At 56.8% G+C, this 19550-nt stretch overlaps 2 protein-coding genes across 6 annotated transcripts in view; one reads left to right on the top strand and one right to left on the bottom strand.

Annotated features, from left to right (window-relative positions):
- The window catches only part of VSIR (V-set immunoregulatory receptor), a 28311-nt gene extending 20456 nt beyond the window's left edge, over positions 1–7855 (top strand). For all 4 annotated transcript variants that reach the window (XM_036083931.2, XM_078077624.1, XM_036083933.2 and 1 more), the window contains exon 7: positions 47–7855. In XM_036083931.2, coding sequence (XP_035939824.2) covers positions 47–84 — 38 coding nt within the window. In that variant the 3' untranslated portion in view covers positions 85–7855. The remainder of the gene's footprint in view (positions 1–46) is intronic.
- CDH23 (cadherin related 23) overlaps positions 1–19550 on the bottom strand; it is a 405959-nt gene that overhangs the window by 61798 nt on the left and 324611 nt on the right. Inside the window, exons 31-37 of one of the 2 annotated variants that reach the window (XM_078077622.1) lie at positions 18242–18630; positions 17269–17370; positions 16957–16959; positions 13078–13227; positions 11689–11817; positions 10618–10746; positions 9652–9879 (exon numbers count right to left, since the gene is read on the bottom strand). In XM_078077622.1, coding sequence (XP_077933748.1) covers positions 9652–9879; positions 10618–10746; positions 11689–11817; positions 13078–13227; positions 16957–16959; positions 17269–17370; positions 18242–18630 — 1130 coding nt within the window. Of the gene's footprint in view, positions 1–9651; positions 9880–10617; positions 10747–11688; positions 11818–13077; positions 13228–16956; positions 16960–17268; positions 17371–18241; positions 18631–19550 lie in introns of those variants that run through there. The other variant, XM_036083911.2, reaches the window with a different exon arrangement.

Here is a 19550-nt window from a genome sequence, read left to right on the forward strand (position 1 = left end):
GACCGCAGAGCCCCCCCATTCATTCTACTTCTCCTTTCTTTTGCAGACCCCGTGCCTGACTCCCCAAACTCTGAGGCCATCTAGACCAGGTGGGGCCAGCGGGCAACTGTGGCGGGGCCTGGGGCAGGTGCTTTGGAGGCAGAGCTGGCCCTCTGAGTGGTCCTTTAGCCGTGGCCCTGGCCCTGGTTTCCTCCCTCCTGCTCTGAGCCCAGACTCTTTGAGATACCTCTGATGGCCAGACCCTCAACTCCTCTGGGTGCTACATGGCAGAAGGGAGAAGGGGCTGGATTGCCCAGCCCCTGTCTCAAGGATGGTGGGGTGCTGGGATCCCGCCCCAGAGACCTGAACTTCACCAGCTACAAATGCCAAACGGGCTACATCCTAGAAGCTCAAGAGTTTCCAGCCTATGGCAGCTTCTCTCCCTGGGACATGAGCTTTGTGACCAAACAGCCCAGATGGGACAAGATGGGCACTGGACAGAACTCCTCTCCCCCCCGCCCCCTGTCCCCATCCAGTGCCATCCTCCCAGGCATGAGACACAGGAAAAGATGTGGAAAGACTCTCCCTCACTGCGGTGGAGCCAGCGCCCTGATCTCGCCTGAGGCTGCTCATCGGTCCGACTCCCTCTCTGTGACCATGGAGCTCTGGGGCTGGTCCTGCCTGCCTGCCCCTGGGGCCACGGGAGCCTCTCCCAGCTGTCTGCTACCAGCAACCTCTCCCAGTAGCTGTCCACTGGTTAAGCAAATCTGGGCTCCCACTGCCTGCCCTCTGGGCCCCAGAGTTCACTGGCCAGGGTCCCCGAAACAGGAAGTGCACCCTGGGGCACAGTGGCCACTGTGGGCCAACTGGCATCTTGGGCAATGGGGGCCAGGCAGAGGTTGCACTACCTGCTGCAGAGGGGGGTGAGGGAGGGCAGGTGGAGCCTGCTGGGAAGGTGAGTGGAGAGGCTCCACCCCCCTCTCCCCCCTCCACACGCAGCGTGCTCAGTACAGAAGGTGACCACATACTGTATTGCCCCAACTGTGACCCTCCCTGCAGTGGAAAGAGGAGGTGCTATTAAACTCCACGGGCAACAAGTGCAAACCCTGGGAATGGACTGTAGGAGCTGGGTTTTAATCCCTGCTCTGCTTCCAGGGGTGCCTGAGGCCCAGGGAAGCCCGCATCTCCTCCTCCCCCCCCGCCCCCCTGCCCCATCCTTGGTCTTCCATTCCATTTAATCTGTGTCAAGTCTTTACAGCAGAGTGACCCTGTCGGTGGGCGTGTACATAGAAGGGTCTGTGGCCCTCTGCTCTAGACCCTCTGTTCCAACTCCTGCTTCCGGGCATGTCCCGGATTTGTTTTTATACACCATATGCAAGGGAATCCTTTGTGGAATTTTGATTAAAGGGTTTTAAAAACACAGAGAAGAGTCGGAGGGGGGGGCTCTGTACACTCTGGGGTGGAAGCGGGGTTGGGGGGGCCGAGAGGGGAAGGGGTGAGTTTGAGTGGCGTAGGGCCCAGGCACTGCACCGAGGAGGGCATTCAGCTCAGCAGCCTATGCGGCAGAGCCCCGACTTCAGGCCAGCGTAAGGGCCCAGCAGGCAGGGAGAACCCTCTGGATGGCCTGGGGAGGGGGGAGACAGGAGTTGGGGTGGAAGAGAGCAGCTCTAGGCTCTCCGGCGGCAGTGAGCCCCCAGGCCTACGGCTAGAACCAGGGAGCCCCCCTGGATACACGGCATTGCTTCCACACTCCCCTGTCAGGCCCAAGGGCATGGGTCAGTGTGGGTGTCCTGCTACACTGGGAGGGGGAAGGCTTGAGGAAAGAGTGGGCCTGGGCCTTGAGACTGCACGGACACCTCCAGTGGCCAGGACACCAAAATCCTCGTTCCTGCTTTGTCCCTGGGGGTCCCTCTTCTATCCCATCTGTTGCCTGGACACTGAGTGCAGGCTGCCACGGAGAGAGGGTGTTGTTCTAACAGCTCTTGGGGGCCCATGGCAGGGATGGGCAGGGTGACACTTGCTCAGAGCTGAGCTGGGCTACCCCTAGGATTGAAGGAAAAGCCTACAGACCAGACCTCCCCCATCCCCCAGCTCAGAAAGAGTGCTCCTGCCCTAGGGGGAGGCTGGCCTGGCCCAGCCCGCAGCTTCTGACCTCCAGGCAGATATAATTTCTAAGAATTTGGCTGCCAGACCCCAAGCCTGGCTGTTGCTGTGTGGCGGGAGGGCGGGAGGGAGGGAGGAGGCCCCAGAGCAGAAAGCCACCCCACTTCCTCCCCAGCTTCCTCCTGCATGGCCTCGAGCTCTTCTTCTCTGGACTCTTACAAGTGAACACATTGCAGCTTCGTGGTTTCCTGTTTTCAGTGAAATTTACTCTGAGCTCCAGGCTCCATCTTCCCCAGAGGCCCTAAGGCATCCTCCCTGCTGCTACTGAGGAGGGGCAGGATGCCGAGGAGCCCTCCATGCTCGCATGGGAGTGGTGATAGCCTCTGGAGGCGCCTGCCCTGGGGGCTGGTCCCTGTGGGCTGGTCCCTGTGGGCCCCAGCTCAGTGCCTGTGGGCTAGAGTACACTGAATAGAGCAGGGGAGTAGGATCATCGTGCCTGCCTCTAATGGGGCTGGGAGGAACACTGGGGCCTCCAGAAAGTCAGCTGCCAGGCAGGATGGGACTGAGGCAGGAGGCTGATGGATCACAGCACTGGCTGAGGCCCTCAGAAGGAAATCTGTGCTTTGAGGCACTAAGTTGTTGTGAAGAGATAGATCAGGAATTATAAGAGCCATCATTCCTGTCATGTTCTCCCGATGTCCACATTTAATAAAGACAGCCTGCCTTTATTCCCTCCAAGGGAGAGGCTAAGGCAATGGAGTTCCCTTAGTTAGTTCCCTTAGTTAGCCTCGCATGCCATGGGGACCACTGGAGATGCTACTGTTGGGTCAGGCTGGCCCTGCCTGGGGGGGGAGGGGTGTCTGTGATGAAGGGCCCTGGGGTGGGTATGCAGGAACACGGGGGCCGAAGCACTGCCCTCTTCAGGGAGTGCTCTGTGGTGAGGGCCTCAGGGAGACGGTGGAGAGATGACCTGCAGAGGTCTGGTCACTCTCCACCCCAGCTTGGGCACTGCCTCCCAGAACGGGCCTTCCTGGGTGTCAGCTAGAGCACCCCAAGGCTGGTCTGTGATTTCTCAGGGAAGTCCAGGGGCACGGCAGTGGGCAGAAAGGGACTGGGGTTGCCGGCCAGGACCCCAGGTGCAAAGGCCTCCCGCGAAGTAGACACTCACAGCCCAGCTGCGTGGGGGCCCAGCCCACACAGGGCACCGGCCACCCGGCCCTTCCACGGGGCACTCACTGGGCCTGCTTGGCACTGTTGCCTCTTTCCTGTACAGATGCTACGTCTCCCTAACTATGCCGGGAGTTCCCAAAGGGCGCTGGGTCCGATAACAGCCTGTCCTTTGGACCCAGTCGCAGAGCTGACAACTGAAGCATGGCCATGGGGTGATGCGTTGAACCGGGATGCCAGGGTCCTGTTCTCTGGACCACTCACAGGGCCCCCCTCTGACTTTCCACCAGCTCTGTCTGTGCTTGGTAGGATCTCCCGAAGACAATAGGATGCCCTGAGCTTGTGCAGGCCAGGGGGGCAGAGGTTTCATTTTGTCTCGCAATTCTGATCTGGTGGCATGACTTCCTAAAATATACGTCGGGAGGGATTCTGAAGTAGCAACATAGCTTAATGAGAAAACGCTGCCATTAGCTAGCCATGCACCCTGGGCACGAGAGGGACAAGTGGCTGGTGGGCTATCGCTTGGCCTTTTCTGTTACAATGCTGTGTTTTCCAAAACACACGTTAACGTTATTGCTTTTTTGATTCTCCCTCCCCCACCAGAACACCCAGGGAGACTTTACTGTGTCCATTTTATGCATAGAAAAACCGAGGCTCCAGGGCGCCTGGGTGGCTCAGTTGGTTAAGCGACTGCCTTCGGCTCAGGTCATGATCCTGGAGTCCCAGGATCGAGTCCCGCATCGGGCTCCCTGCTCGGCAGGGAGTCTGCTTCTCCCTCTGACCCTCCTCCCTCTCATGCTCTCTGTCTCTCATTCTCTCTCTCTCAAATAAATAAATAGAATCTTAAAAAAAAAAAAAAAAAGAAAAACCGAGGCTCCAAAAGATTGGTGTCTTGTGACAAGAAGTGAACGTGGAACTGGGACTAAGACTTGGGTCTTCTGCTTCTCAGGCCTGTGCTCCTTCATCTTCACCGAACTGAATGGCATCAGAGGCCAGGACTTGGACCTGCTTATAGCACACACCACGGCTGGGGAGTGGGGAGGGGCCGTGAACCTGGGCCCACAAGCCCAGGGCTCCATTTCTTTTGCTTCGTTCTCGCCACTCCCCTTTCTGCCTGGCAGTGCCGAAGCCACAGGACCCCTCGTGGGCATGGTGGCTTGTGCCCCCAACTTGCTTACCACAGGGGAGGGAAAGGAGAAGCTCTCAGCTGACTGACCACGGAGCCCCAGGGTCTCTGGGAGGACCTGACAGGATGCATGCGCCGCATTTGAGCAGTTGCAGAACAGCCCTCAGGACGCAAGACAAGGGAAGGATCTGAATGTCATCACGCTGGGCCGGAGAAGGCTGGCTTACTTGGTGTGCAGCACAGGGAGGGGCCAGGCTGGGGTTTCCTGAGCTTGAGCCAGGGGAAGCAGGCTTCCTCAACAACAGCAGGCTCCAAGTTTAATACACAGAAGAGCTCTTGGCCCTAAAGACAGGAGGTCAGCTGCCAAGAGCAATGTCCCCAGCTCACAGACTTTCTCCGCTGGCAACTCTTGGGCCAGCAAGTGGGCGGTGGGTGACCTCTGTCCTTCTCCCTGGACAGGTGACTTCTGCAGGTCCCCACCAGCCTGAGATGCCAGAGCTGGTTGGCTGGGATTTTCTAACCTGCTGGCTGCGATTCGTGTGGCAGGGAAACCTCCCGTCAGGCCCTCCCTCTCTCCATCCTCCTGCCAAGGTGCCTCTGTGGCTGGGGCTCAGCTCCTGACCTCCCAGTTGCCTTCCGTCCTTCCTCCCCCGGCCCGGCCCTTCCTCTTGAAGGGGCCTCCCTGACGGCCACTTAGACCCCTCCCCCCAGCCGGGCCTCCCTTGCCTGCGGCCTGGAGCTAGCCAGAGGGCACGGGCTGTACAATGATTTCCCCTGGCTGGGTGGCACACCATTGTGTGACAGGCCTGGGTTGGTCCGGATGCCCCTTGCTGCACAGCTGTTCCTAGCTCTGGGTGATACAGGGCTAAAAGCTGGGTGGGACAGGAATGTACAGTTCTCAGGAAATTGGGGGAAGGGGGGCCAGGGTAAAAAGAAAAGATAAGAGGGCTCAGATACAAGATTTCTCTTGGTGGCTGAATCCCAGGCCCCCTGCTAAGAGAGCTTCACTCCGTAAGTCACAGATGCAAATGACGTCTTTTCCAGAAAACCTTCCCTGGTTCCTGCCTCCAAGTTCCTGGCACTTTATCACATCAGAGAGTGGTAACTCTCTGTTACGTGTCCATCTCCCCTCTAGTTTGGGGGCTCCTGGAGGACAGGACTGTACCCAACTCATGTCTGACTCCCGAGCCTCTAGCACAGGCCAGGCACGTATTTGGTGTTGAATGAAAGGAGGAAAGAGGAAAGGAGGGACTCTTACTTGCCCCTGTGAGGCTGGTCTTGTGCCAGTGATGGCTAGCTTGGACCAGGCAGATAACTGTAGGTGGAAACAACAGGTCAGTGTGTGGGTCTGCCGGGCATCTCTGGACAGATACATGCAGGGTGGCATCCACCCATAAGACCACGGTGACCTTTCTTGGAACCTTGGGATGCTCCTCAGGGCTCTGGCTGGTGCAGGAGGGCTTAAAACAACCCTATCCTCGAATACCCAACCAGTGAAATCTGCCCAACAGCAGGGAAGGGACCTCCTCTGGTCACCTCTGGCTTGGCCCTCAGTTTTGTGCTTGACCCTGGGGGCTCACCAGCCAGAGGGGCAGCAAATCTGCAGGGGTCCAGTGCTCCTTGGGGGCAGATGCCAATCATGGCTGGGCACTGGCTGCAGGGCCCTTGCTTGCGGCTTGTGCCCTGTCCTCACCCTGGCTCAGCTGTCCAGGGAAGAAGTGGAGGGGGCACGCGAGAAAGTAGTGCAGTCAGCCCTTGGGGCAGACCCCAGAGACAATGTCACCGGAAGGATATATAGATAGAGAGCCGCACTCTTGGCTCTGAATGCTGCCACGGGCCTGAACTACGTGCGGCTCCTCAAACCCACCCCTGGTCTTTGCTTGATCTTAGGCCTTTGTTCAGGTGGATCTCCGGGTCCAGGATATGCTTTGTTGTGCTAACGATGACTGAGTGACAAGACAGCCCAGCTGTCACCTCCTCCAAGAAGCCTTCCCCAAGCCCTTGTTAGTGCTCCTCAATGCAGCCCCATCTGCACCTTGGCCCCTGTGCTTGGAGAGCCTCAGTGCCTTCCTTACTCGGAGGCCTTTTACTATGGCAGGGACCAACACTGTTTCCTCCCAGCATCCCTGGGGCCTGGCCCATAGTGGGCATTCAGGGAACACTGTCTGCCTGAATGAACGAACGAATGAACGAACGATTGAATGAACGAACAAATATCCTCTAATGCTCAGTTCTCAACTATGCTCCTGTGGTCACTGCAATTCCTCACTGTCGCGTGTCCCTTACAGAAGTCAAGTACCAGGGATCTTTCCTCAACCTGAAGCAGCAGGAAAAAAAGTTGAAAGGATAGATTCCTTTTGACCTAAAAAATGTCTCCTGTAAATCTTTTCCCAGCTGGTCCCTGATGCTGTTTGTCCGTAGCACGGTGTTACAGCCCAGGAGCCCATATACATATTTCCTCGGTGATGGCCTCAGGGAACCCCACGCCTGATCCGAGTCATCTAGAAGGTGCTTTCCAGGGCCCGAGCTGGTGATGGCCAGAATGAGGAATGTAGAGAAAGGGAGATTATACCTCTCACCACCTAACTTCTTGTAGTCTTAGCAGGGAGCTGGAAAGCCCGAGATCTGCTTCGAGGTGGGGCCAGAATGTCAGGGACCCATGTGTGAGGAGGCAGTGCTCATGGGTCTCCACTTGGCTAGGTTGGGTCTCTGGGGGCGGGGGGTGGGGGGTCAGGGTGTCTGTCAACAGATGGAAACTTTCTGGCCACAGGGACCAGTCCCAAGTTCTGCAGGAACTGCTTGAGTAGCGGCCCACCCATTCCTGGTGGTTAAATGTGGCTGGGGTGATTTCACATTTCCCTAATTGTCCTTTCTTCTGAAGACCAAAAGGAAGCCAGATGTCACCTCTAAAACTCAGGGTCTCAGAATGTCAAGGGTCTCACTGACTGCCTCCCCAGGAAACTCTAGGACTGTGGGGAGCGGGGAAGGGGGGAGCAGGGGTGAGATCGCTGTGTTTGCTGGCCTAGGTCAGGATGAGGAGGGGCACATGCTCTCAGTTTCCCACCGCAGATCTGTTCTCTGCCCTTCCCTCACTAACAAGCTCTGCTTTTGTTTGAGTGATATATCTGGCTTCCAGGTAATAAGCCAGTCCTGACAATCCTGTCATTTTTTTCCAATCTCCTTTGCAGTGAGGTGCCCATATGAATCTTTTCTGGCCACAGACATAAGCAGAACTCTGGAAAATAGTTCTGGAAAAACTTTTGCTTTCTTGATAAAGGGGCAGAAATGGCTTGCATAGCTCTTTGTTTTCTTGTCATTTCCTGCCTTGAATGCTGACATGATGGCTGGTGCTATAGCAGCCATCCTGTAACCATGGGGGAAAGGCCAAGAGGCATTAGCTCTGACATCACCGAGCACAAAACCAACATTTGTAATTCTCTCCAGAATTTTTGTTATGTGAATAAAATGCATTCTGATTTATTGATGACTATAAAGTTTCTGTCACTTGTAGCCAAACACATCTCTAAAGGCCATTGGCGAGATGACCAGGATGATGACTTGCCCTGAAGCCAGGTGCAGTTGCGGGGGGGGAGGGGTGTCAAAACGGAGTCCTTCCATGTCACCATAGTAACTGATACCCCTACCCCCTCAGGCAGTTATATGTGTCCTGTAAACATGCCTCTCTTTGGCTCACTGGGTGGGGACGGCTAAAGTGATTAGTGGGGACGTTGGCAGCTCTGGAGCTGAGGATGCCCAGGGTGTGCCCAGAGCCAGTCCCATAACCTCAGCATCTCAGAATGTGGTTTCCTGGGATTGGTCAAATTCCACCATCCTCCCCAGAGACACTCCAGATAAACAGCCCAGCCCAGGCCTGCTCTGACCCCACAGTCCATAGGGCTGAGCCAGAGGGGACGGGTCTAACAGAGTCACCCGTAGGGGGCAAAGGGACAGGGCTGAGGCCTCATGTATGATCAGGTTCCTAGGGTGGACAGAGTACAAAAATGTCCCCAATCCTTTACACCTCCCTGTATCCACACTTTTTACAACTCATTTGCAACTCATTCCTTCAAAAGATAGAGTGTATTTCTCCACACCTTGAACCTGGACTGGCCTTGTGACTTGCTTTGGCCAACAGAATGTGCTAGAAGTAACCTCAGCCCAGTTCCAAACCTGGACTCAAGAGGCCTTGCATGCCTCCACGGTTTCTCCTGGACCCTTTCTAGCTCCACGTGAACAAGTATAGGCTAGCCTTCTGGAAGAGGAGAGACAGGTGGCCCTGTCACCCCAGCTGATAGGTGGCCAACCCCCAAAAGCCCAGCCATCCAATGACACACAGCTGCCCCCCTCCAACCCCAACAAAGCGGGGAGCCCAGCTAAACCAGGTCTAAATTGCCAGTTTGCAGAGTTGGTGCTAAATCAATGGTTGTGTTCGTCTCTCCATTTGGTTTGGTTTGCGATGCAGCATTACCGCGCCCGTACACAGCCCATACGATCGTCCTCCTCAGGGTTGGCCAAGCACTTCCGCAGACATGAGCTAATTCAATTCCCCAGACACCACCTAAGAGGAGATAGCATCTCCCTTTACGGATGACGAGACCCACATTCCGAGAGGTTCCGACTTGCCAGCGATCGCACAGCCAGCTCACAGGACTCCTGACTCCAAATCTCCCACCCAGCCCATTGCCCCCAGACCACCTCGCCCTCTGGTCCCGCAGGGCACACCTCCTTCTCCAACCTGGCAAACCTCGCACATTGCCTTGGGCGGGGGCTCTGCACCAGACGGAACCAAGAACATCAGTCCCTTCCAACCTGGACATACTGCGACAGCGTGTCACAGCAATGTGACAGAGGGGAAGAGGCCAGAGAGCACCTTTTCCTATTTGGCACGGGGTGTGGGTGAATGCAGTCTCGTGGGCACACAGCTTGACAAGCGGAGTGGGGGCTGGCCAGGCCCCGAGGTATAGGCTCACTCCGTACCATCCCACAGAACGGCTCTGTTTGCGCAAAGAGGGCTCAACAGAGGCTCGGGGCAGCTGCAGGTGCAGGACAACAAGCGCACGAGTCCTGCACACGCGGGGCCTCCCTAAATACACACGCGGGGCCTCCATAAATACTCACAGGCGGACCTTCTAAGGGCACGACAGAGGAGTTGTCAAAGATGAACCCACCTCGGGCATTCCACTCCCACCCATCTCGTTCCCCTCCCGCCCCCCGCAGAGAAGGCAGAGCTGTCCTTCAAGCACCCTCCCCTCCCTGCAGCTGCCCCCATTACTCACGGACAGGGTGGGGGTGCCTTCGTCCTCCACGGTCACCACCAGGTGGTAGAAGCTCTGGCGCTCACGGTCGGGCGGGGCAGGCCGTGTGGCGATCTCGCCACTGATCCGGTCCATGCGGAAGGTCATGTCCTCATTGCCCGCAGTGATATAGTAGGACAGGACGCTGTTGATCCCGATGTCACGGTCGGTGGCTCTCACCTGGACCACAGCAGTACCCCCACCCACGTTCTGCGGGGAGAACAGGAAAGAGGTCATTCCGGATTCAGAGCCCCCGGGGGCCCAAGGGCTTCACGTGGGCCTCTAGAGAGCTTTGCTCTGTCTACTGTGGAGCACCGAGGAGGAGGATGAAGATGCTGGTGGTGAACATTCTGTGGGCACCCACTATATGCAGGGCTGCGTGACTTCACCGTCTCTTCTCTGTAACCCTATGAGTTAGGTATGATGCCATCCCCATTTACAGATGAGAAAACTGAGGTACGGAGAAAGCATGTATGCAGGTCACACAGCCTGTCAGTGGCAGAGCCCAGGTCTGAATCCTGGGAGCCTGGCCTGAGCCCTGGCCTTTAAACCCCTCTACCGCCCTGCTTTCATGGACGTCCAACCTGGCCTGATACCCAGCGATGCTGGCGCAAAAATTTCCCTTAGTGGCTCAGTCTTAAGAATGAATAGTAAATGCATTGTTCTGTTTAAAAACAGCTCTCCCGGGGATAAATCCCTATTGGTGGTGGAAGGCCACTTCCTTCTTTCTCTCTCCTCTTGTCTCCTCTTCACACCACCCACAGAAAGATACTGCGTTCCAGGATCTGGCATTAGGGCTGGAACTGTGAGTGAGTGGGCCTCGCCCCCACCTGCCAGGTCTGGAGAGCCTAGCGGGCCAGGCAGACACTTGAACAGGTGCTTCATGGTCACTCACACCCACTGTCCACCCTGGACATCCAGCTGTACGGACGCGAGAGCTGCCCTCACCTCGTTCACGCTGACATTGTACCCAAAAGGGCTCTCGATCACTGGAGGGTTGTCATTGACATCCAGGAGGGTCACCTGCAGGATGTGGTCCTTCTTCCGTGGAGGGGTGCCACGGTCGGATGCTACAACCTGGAGGAAGGAGAGGAGAGAGGAGGCTGGATTCAGGGCTAAAGGTAGGGGAAAGATCAGGAATATGGAGTCTGAAAGGGCAGTCTGCCCAGTGGGGAGGACCAGGAAGGCAGAGAGACTCAAGGGTCCATCCCTGCCTCCGTGTGGCCTGCCAGCCCTGGGCTCTCCCCAGGATTTTGCCTTCTGCCCCATGCTGCAAACAATCCTTGCCCAATTGTTGTCTGACTTGGGGCCATCATTTGGAATCTGATTCTGGTGTGCCCAGTCTTTACCATCTGATTCTACCCCTGACTATATTCTGGGCTGTGCCAGCCCCCTGACCATGACCTGGGCCTGTGACCAGACCCCGGGCTCCTGCCTTTAGCTTCAAATACCTCTGTTCCATGCACTCCTTTCTGAACCCTGGCAAATAGAGAGAGCCTCCCATAATCTTTTCAGCAATGAACTGGAGATCCCCCCCATAGCCCAAGCCTATCCCTGGGAGCCCAGATGATTCCTGGATGCCTGTGGGGCAGCAGAAAATTCTCTCCAGGCTCAGACCCCTGCAGAAATGCAGCCCTGGGGTCCCCAGAGTCCTCAGAGAACAGGCCAGCCACAGCAATTCAGCAATAATGGTGGCCTTTGGGACTCCTCACACCTGCGCTTGTTTCTCACCGAGGCAGAGGCAGGCCAGGTAGGGGTTCTTCTGCCCATTGCACAAGAGGGGAAACCAAGGCCCAGAGAAAGTGAACAACTTGTCCAAAGTCATACTGTTTGTGGAAGAGTCAGGACTCTATCAGCTCTGCCAAGCCTTCTCCCCTGGCTCCTATGGCGGGGACGGACACCTCTGCTTCCTGCTCTGGGTCCCCTGGGGACCAGTGACACGGGAAGCTGACTGCCAGGCCGTACCAAGCTCTCACCTGGATGGTCAACAGAGACCCCGGGGCGGGGGGTGTTTCTCACCTGGAGGATGTAGTGGTCTAGCTCTTCTCTGTCCAGAGGCCTGGCCACAAACACTTCGCCAATGGAGTCGTTGGTGGTGATGATATCAAAGTCCCCAGCGATGTTGCCAGAGGCCAGAAAGAAGACCACCTGTCAGGGAGGAGGGGGGGAGAGGCGGGAGAGAGTGGGGAGGACAGGCCGCCAGATCCGGCCAAGCCCCTCCCCTGCCCTCCCGGGCCCTCTGCTCAGTAAGGGCATCTGAAAAGAGAACATTTGATGCACAGGTGGTCGCATCCCTATGAATGTGTGCGGCAGGCGCACTGAGCAACGCAGGACCTGTGGCAGGCTCCCGGGGGAAGGGAGGTCAGCGTTACCGGCCCAGGGGCCAGAAGGGTGTGTGTGAGTCCCACGGCACGGGCGTTTCCCAGGACAGAGGTGGGGAGGTACTGAGATTTCTGGAGGCCCCGCTAGAAGCGGGCCCGAGCTGGGGTTCCATCTGGCCCTCGCTGGGGTTCCATCTGGCCCTCGCAGCAACAGTCAGAAGGAGATGCTCTTTTCAGTTTGCAGACAGGAGGCTCAGAAACATGCAACAGTTGGCCAAGGTCACACAGCTTGCAAATGACCGAGAGAACGAAGATTTGAACGCCTGTGCTTCTGACCCCAAAGCCACCCCCCCCGCCCCCAGAGGTGTGCAAGCCATCTTTGGGGTGGGGGCAGAGGGAGAGGAAGACAGAATCTCAAGCAGGCTCCACGCTTGGTGCAGAGTCCGATGCAGGGCTTGATCTCATGACCCTGAGGTCATGACCTGAGCCGAAATCAAGAGTGGGCCGTTTAACCGACTGAGCTCCCCAGGCGCCCCGAGCAAGCCAGTTTTAAATGGTGGAAACCTCCTCAAACATACCAGCTGATTCATAGGACAGATTAAAGCAGCAGGAAGAATAATATGCTCTATCACCTGTCCTCCTTGTGTGCTGGGGCCTCCAGACCTGGAGTGTGTGTGGAGGGAGCACTCCCTGCCGTGGGACAGGCCCCCCAAAGCAGGAGGGAGGAGGAGGAGCATGTCCTCTCTGAGACCTGGGGCCACGTGGGAAAGGCTGGCACGCGGGGCCGAGATGCCGAGTGGTTGGTGGATCAGGTGACGAAGGAGTGAGCGGGAAGGATGAACCCCCTCTGCTTTCAGCTTGCTGTGGGGGGCTGAGCTGTGACAGGCCTTCGGGCTCCATGTTCACTTGACCCAGGCAGGGCCGACAGCCTGCACAGCTCTGCCTCCTCTCCTTGACCGTGGACTGGGGTGAGGGCAGGGCCGTGCTGCCTGGGGCGGGGAGGAGCCTGACTGCCCCTTCTCTAGCGGAGAGGCTACGTGAGCCTCCTACCGACAGGGAAGATCCAACTATTTCACTTGGTGCCCACCTGCCCATTGCTGCCGGCGTCGGGGTCCCGGGCCTTGACGGTGGCCACGTGCTGGCCCACAGGGCAGTCCTCAGGCACGCTGACGGCCGAGTCGGAGGTGAAGTCAAAGCGGGGACTATTGTCGTTCTCGTCCAGCACCGTGATATAGACCTGGGGGGGGGGAGGCAGCCAGAGACCTACCGCCTCCTTCCGCTTCCTGGCTGCAAACACCAGGCTCCCACCATGGGCCCATCGGGGCCTAGAGCTGATAGTTCCAGAAAGTCAGCTAGCATTCAGAGCCTGCCTGGGCCGATTCGGACTTTACACAGAGGTGTTGAGCACATTTTTCCTCACAGTATGATGGGGGAGGGCTGGATGCATTCAAATGCTGGGGCCAGGACAGCAGGGTAGGGGACCAGGGGGGACTCCTAGGTGGTGGGGCTGAGAGCTGGAAGGCATGGGCCTTGGCTAAAGGGGACAGAGGCTACTCAGCGAAAAATTCATGAAGAACGCCAGCTTGACATTGGCAGAACTTCCTGTTTTTCAAGGGGAACCTGGCATCCAGATTTTTATGAGGAATTACGTGTTAATAAAAATTAAAGGAAAAACTTAGGTGCCAGCTGGTCAAAACACATCTAGCAGCCAGATCCAGCCCGAAGGCCTCTTCATTGGCACATCTGGATTAGAGGGAAGGAAACGGGGCTTTGGAACAAGAAGGCGCCAGGAGGTGGCCTGGTGTTCCCAGTGGGGAGAGGAGAGGAATTTCCAACTGTCAGATACAAACCGGGAATGTGCAAATTGCATGCAAAGAGCATATTGTTTCGCGTCTGTAGCTTCCAGCGCACAGATGGCCATGAGCACCGCTTAGGCTCACTGATGGGAAGGTTCAGGACGGGTGGGAGAGGCTCAGGTTTTGGGACTCCCAGGCGGGGCTTGCTCCCACCACCCTGCCCCAAGCCAGACCTCATCTTCTCCTTCCCTGGGCCTGGGGTACAGGGGCTCCCAGGCCTGCCTGCAGCATACACAGTCCCCCCTGGAGAGTCTGGGGAACCTCGCTGCTACAGAGGAGACCCTCTTCTTCCTCCCCCTCCAATCAGGTCTTCCTTCTTCTCCATCCTAGCCATGCCTCCATATCTTTAGGGAGCTGTCAGAACCGCAGGGCAAGAAGCCCAGGCTTGGAGGCAGGACCAACTCCACCATTTACCAGCTGTGTGATTTTGGAAAAAATGATTCAACCTCTCTGATTTTCCACTTCCTTAGCTGAAAGTAGGGACAAAAACACCTATAGCACCAAGATGCTTTGGGGAATGAATGAGCAAACAAAAAGTTCAGGGGTGGTACAATGTGGTCCCCGTCCTGCTTCCTGCCTGGCAGACTGGCATGATCTCACGCGCCAAGGCTTTGCCTATCCCTCATGATTTTGGTCAGGGAATTCTGTAAAGTCCCAGAGCCCCAGTCTGCTCATCTGTGAAATGGGCACAATAATGCCCACCATGCTATTTTTAGGGCAGAACCAAACATGGCCTCTGTGCTCTGATTCCTCTAAACTCTCTTGCTCTCCTCAAGGCTTTGTTCAGGCTTCCTGTGCTTCCTCCCACCATAGAGCCTTTGCATACGCTATTCCCTCTGCCTTTACGCTCTTCCTTCTTGGCTGGGTAAATGTCTACGCTTTCTGTGGATCTCAGCCTGAATCACTTCCTCAGGGAAGCCCTCCTTGATTTCCTTGACATCTTTAATTATAGACTGTCTCCTATAGCATACATTGACTGGTGTGATAATTTAATCAACATCCCTCCCCCGCTGTATCTTATGTTTGTGAAGGCAGGGGCTACATCTGATTTGGGTTTCTGTTGTACCCTGAGCCCAGTCCAGAGCATGGCACACAGTAGGGGCTTCCTCTAGGATTACCACTGGGATGCTGTTTGTGAGGTGCTCCCAGCAGCACAGAGTCAGCCTCAGTGGGGGAGAATGGAGGGCAGGTGCCAAGGTCTATAGAATCAGATCTGGGTCTGTGTTCCCACACAGGGCCTCATGGTCCAAATCTACTTCCCCTGGCCCCAGAGGCCTGAAGGTGTTATGCCAGAGCCCGCCCCCCATCTGCCCCTTCCTGCTGCCTCCCCACCCCTCCCAGGGCCCACGGGGGCTGCTGGGGTCAGGGAAGAGTCAGGTGTAGGTGAGCTGCGGTTTGGGGGTTCCGGCCTTGCAGAGGAAATGATGCCACCTTTAAAAGGCCCCTCAGGCTGCCTCCACCCTACCACTTCCAACAGTGCCTGGGGCCAAAAGGGCTGCTGTATCTGGGGCAGTGGGCCCTGGGGCCTGGGAGGAAGCCAGGGCAGAGCAAAAAGCCATAGGTCCTGCTTCCTGGAAGAGGGTATAGCGATTATGGAGATCAGGGCTTGCGCAAGAGTGTGTGCTTAGGGTGCCCCCCCGGCCTGTGTGGAGGAAGGGGGCTGCCTGATCTATAGAAGGGCTCCGGCGGCCTTGGTGGGGAGCATCCTGGCCACCCTGGCTGCTTATCAGGCCCCACCTGGCCTCAGTTCCCAGACTCCCCATAAAAATGAGGGGCTAGCTGCAACTGTGCCCATTTTATAGATGAGGCTGCCGAGGCCCAATGAGAGGGCCCCATTTAACCTGAGCCTCAGCTCCTACGGCTGGGGTGGCCAGGAGCCTGAGATGGGAGTGGCGGGACATGGCACCTGCCTGGTATCCACCACTGAGGGTTCTGCTCACCGGCTGCCCTCTGGGAACACTGCGGGGCTCAGGGGAGCTATGCAGCTCATGGCTACTCTTGGCCTCACTACCCCCAGGCTGGCCCTGCAGATGGAGGGGGCTTTGGGATACAACTAAGTCACAACAAGGGCCATTGGAACTGAGCACCTCCAGGGAGCTGTGGGGCAGAGAACCCCAAGCTGCTGCATTGGGCTCTTAGCCTGGACAGTGGGCTGGTTTCCGTCCTTCTAGGGTAATGTGATAGGGACCCAGTGGGGAGTGAGAATGTGGCTATAACCAAAGCTGTGGATGAGCTGGATGCCCCATGTGGTCGACAGATGGCCTCAGACCAGATTGGCTGGGGCCCAAGCCTAATACGTTGTTAATGTTCTTGTTATCCCTGCAGGCTGCCCGCCTGGTAGACCCTCCCTCTGGGGACTACCCCCATTTCAACCCCCAGCCTGAGGTCCCTGCCTGCCTCACCCACTTCCCCCACCCTCTTAAGAACCTTGCCCGACACCTCTGGCCTGAGCAGTCACCCTCCTCAAAATGCTCCGAGCATGTGGTGTTCCTGCCCTAGAGTCCTTGAGGACAGTGACTCACACTGTGCCCATGGCAGCCCTTGGCCAGCACGCTCCAGGCCCCGGCACCGTGGGCCCACCTCCCATGTTCCATAACATTATATGCTCCTTCCCCCAACCCGCCAAGAGAGGGCTAGTTTCCCCTTTACAGATGCCACTCCCATCATATGCTCCATGGGGCCTAGTTTACAAAGGGCTTCTTATTCACCATCTCCTGCCAGCTTCAGGGCTGTTGACAAGATCCTCACTTTAGACCCGAGGAAGAGAAGCACAGAGAAGTTGAGCAACTTGCTTGTGTCACACAGCAGAGCTGGGACGAAGCCTCCATGTTCCTTCTATTGTGTGTCCCACCTTCTCCTTTCTAGTGCCCCCTACCCCCAAATCCCAGCCCCCACGGGCTGGCACAAAGGGCAGAGCTGGATCTGGGGAATGCGCCCAAGACGGGCCGGGACCGGAGTGGTTGTGAAGGGTCTGGGCAGGAACCTGCTGCGGGCCTGTCCATGGGCCTGTCTCCAGAGGATGCAGGAAGGTGCAGTGCCACATAGGGATGGAGCCGGCACTGGCCACAGCCAACAGTACAGGGGACAGCCCCAGTCCACAGGCCACTCACCTTCTGTAGGCAGAGCCGGCAGGAGGCCAAGGGAGAGAAAAGGCCAGGGTAGAATGGTTAGCAGTCTATAGCTCCCCCAGCCCCCTCCCAGCAGGGGTGTGCTGCCCCCCCGGCCCTGGTCTGTGGTGTCATCCCTAGCCCAGGCTGCCCAGGAAGGTGTGGCATGACGGCCGCAGCGCTGTCCCTGGGTGGCCGAAACCCTCACCCACTGCCTGGCCTGTGTGGGGGTGGCTGGTGAAGATGTAGGTTTTGGGGTGCCTTGCGGTGGTGATGGGCTATGCCTGTGGGGCTCTCACCCGGGGTCTCACTCACCACGGTGGAGTCCACCTTGGGGCCACCATCGTCTGCCACCACTGTCAAGGTGTAGAAGTCGCCTTTTTCCCGGTCCACCAGGCCCTTGACCGTGATCACACCCTGCGGGGAAGGGAACAGACGAAAGGCTGATGACATCATACCCACCAGGCAGAGTCCGCCCCCGCCCCCCCCCCCCCCCGCCAAGCTGTCCCGTGCTCCAGCCAAAGCAGAGTCCTCGCTAATCCCCAACATTCTGCCCACTCTCCTACCTTCCACATTGCTCCCTCTGCCCAGCAGAACATCTCCGCGGAGCTCTGTCGGCCTAAATCCTACTTCTTTCTCAAACCTCACTCAGATGCTCCCCCAGCCAGGTAAGATCACTCTCATTTGGGCCCCTGGGGGCTCCACTACACCTGTATTGTAGCTCTTTTCACATCTTCCCCTGTGGTGCTCAGATGTACATCCCTGATTATTCTCATTTCTCCTCCCAGTCTACGAACTCTTTGGGGGCTGGGAAGGGTCTCGTTCATCTTTGTGAACCCGATATTCCCTAGGACAAGACCTGTACCCTGCAGTGATTCATACCTTGCCTATTTTCAAAGAAGGGAGTCTGATAAAAGAGATGGAAGAGTAAGATCCAAATAGTAGATAAGAGACTAGCTGCTACTTAGCTAAGGCTGGCTATTGTGATGAAGCAATTTACATCTGAGCTTCCTAACAGCCAAGGTAAAAAGAGAAATGTGATGACTTGCATAGCTCTCATTGTCTAATAACAAGAAGGTTACCAGGTTGCCTAGGTATAAACTTCATCTTACCCCTGAATATTGAAAGGGATGCATTACAGGGGTATTTATCTCAAAGACACTCTATGACAAAGAGGATAGTACTGTGCTTATAGAAGGAGCTCAAGAAATGTTGGTTAGCTTTAAAAGGACTGTGCTTCCTGCCCCTAGGGAGAGCCCTTGCTGTGCCTGCTCCCAGCCTCCCTCACCGTGACGGCATCTATCTTGAAGAGGGCTTTGGCCTGGGCGCTGGTATAGGCGTCGAAGCGGTAGGTGATCTGATTGAGGTTGTCAATGGAGTAGGCCTGGACCCGCACGATCTCAGTGCCCAGTGCCAGGTTCTCCAAGATGGCCGCCTCATAGGAGGCGTTGGAGAACTGCACAGCCTCATCCAGCTCATTGAGCAGCGTGATGTAGACGCTGCAGAAGCCCTGGTTGAAGGGGGGGGCCTGGTCGGTGGCAGACACGTTCATCAGGTAGCTGGTTTTGGTCTCATAGTCCAGGTAATCCACGGTGATGATGAGCCCCGTGCTCTCGTCAATCTCGAACTTCCCCTCGGCGCCAGATAGGATGCGGTAATTCACCAGGCCGCCGTCCCCTGCAGGAGGACACAAGAGTGTGCATCCCAGATGGGGGTGGGGCTGCCCTGTGGCTTCCCAGGCTGCCGACGGCACACCTGCTACTGGCCCCGAGGGACCAGGTGAGCGGCCCTGGCTGACCTGCCCAGTGTGTACTGCCCCCCACTCCCCGAGAGAAGTGGCCCAGGATGGGGCCAGGGTCTATGTGGACAGCAAGGCCCAACACACACAACCTCTCTGGAGCTTGGCTTTGGCATAAGAGATGTACTGGAGGGATTTGGTTCTGCCTCTGGAGCCTCTAAATTCAAGCTCAAGTAGCAACCCCTCCCCGCCTTGGGTATTTGGACAAGTAGCAATGGGGAAATTAGGGATCTCTTGTGAGGGGGAGCTTTCATCTAGAAAGTGTTAGGGGCAGCATCCTCAGAAGTGGCCAAGACTCCATTTGGTCCCTCCAGCCAAAGACTGCTAGCACCAGGGACACCTTCCCCTGTCGTCCCCACTCCTCCACCTCAAATCCCTCGGCCTCGGTACATTCTTCAACCAGGAGCTCAAGTTGGGATTCTTTAGCTGAAGTCCACAGACTTCCAGGGGAATGGCCATAAAACCACTCAGGAAATCCCAGACTTCCTTAAAATCATTTGCTAAACTCATAATGGATGTGCATTCTTCTAGGGAGGGACACTTAGCTCTCACTAATTTCTCAAAGGGATTCCTGACCCAGAAAAGGCCATGAACCATTAGACAACAGGGACATATGTGGCCTGAACTGTATAAATGGGCCATATAAGGGATGGCAAATCTGACAGTTTTCAGACCGATCTCCGCCCCCCACCCCGTCACCCCATCCTGTGCCCCAGCGGGGCTAGGGATGCTGACAGGGGCTGACGTGAGGGAGGGGCTGGAGCTGGGACACTGGGAGCAGCTCAGGGAGCCTCTCCGG

The sequence above is a fragment of the Halichoerus grypus genome, chromosome 7 (assembly GCF_964656455.1).
Source record: "Halichoerus grypus chromosome 7, mHalGry1.hap1.1, whole genome shotgun sequence".
NCBI classification, from domain to species: domain Eukaryota; kingdom Metazoa; phylum Chordata; class Mammalia; order Carnivora; family Phocidae; genus Halichoerus; species Halichoerus grypus.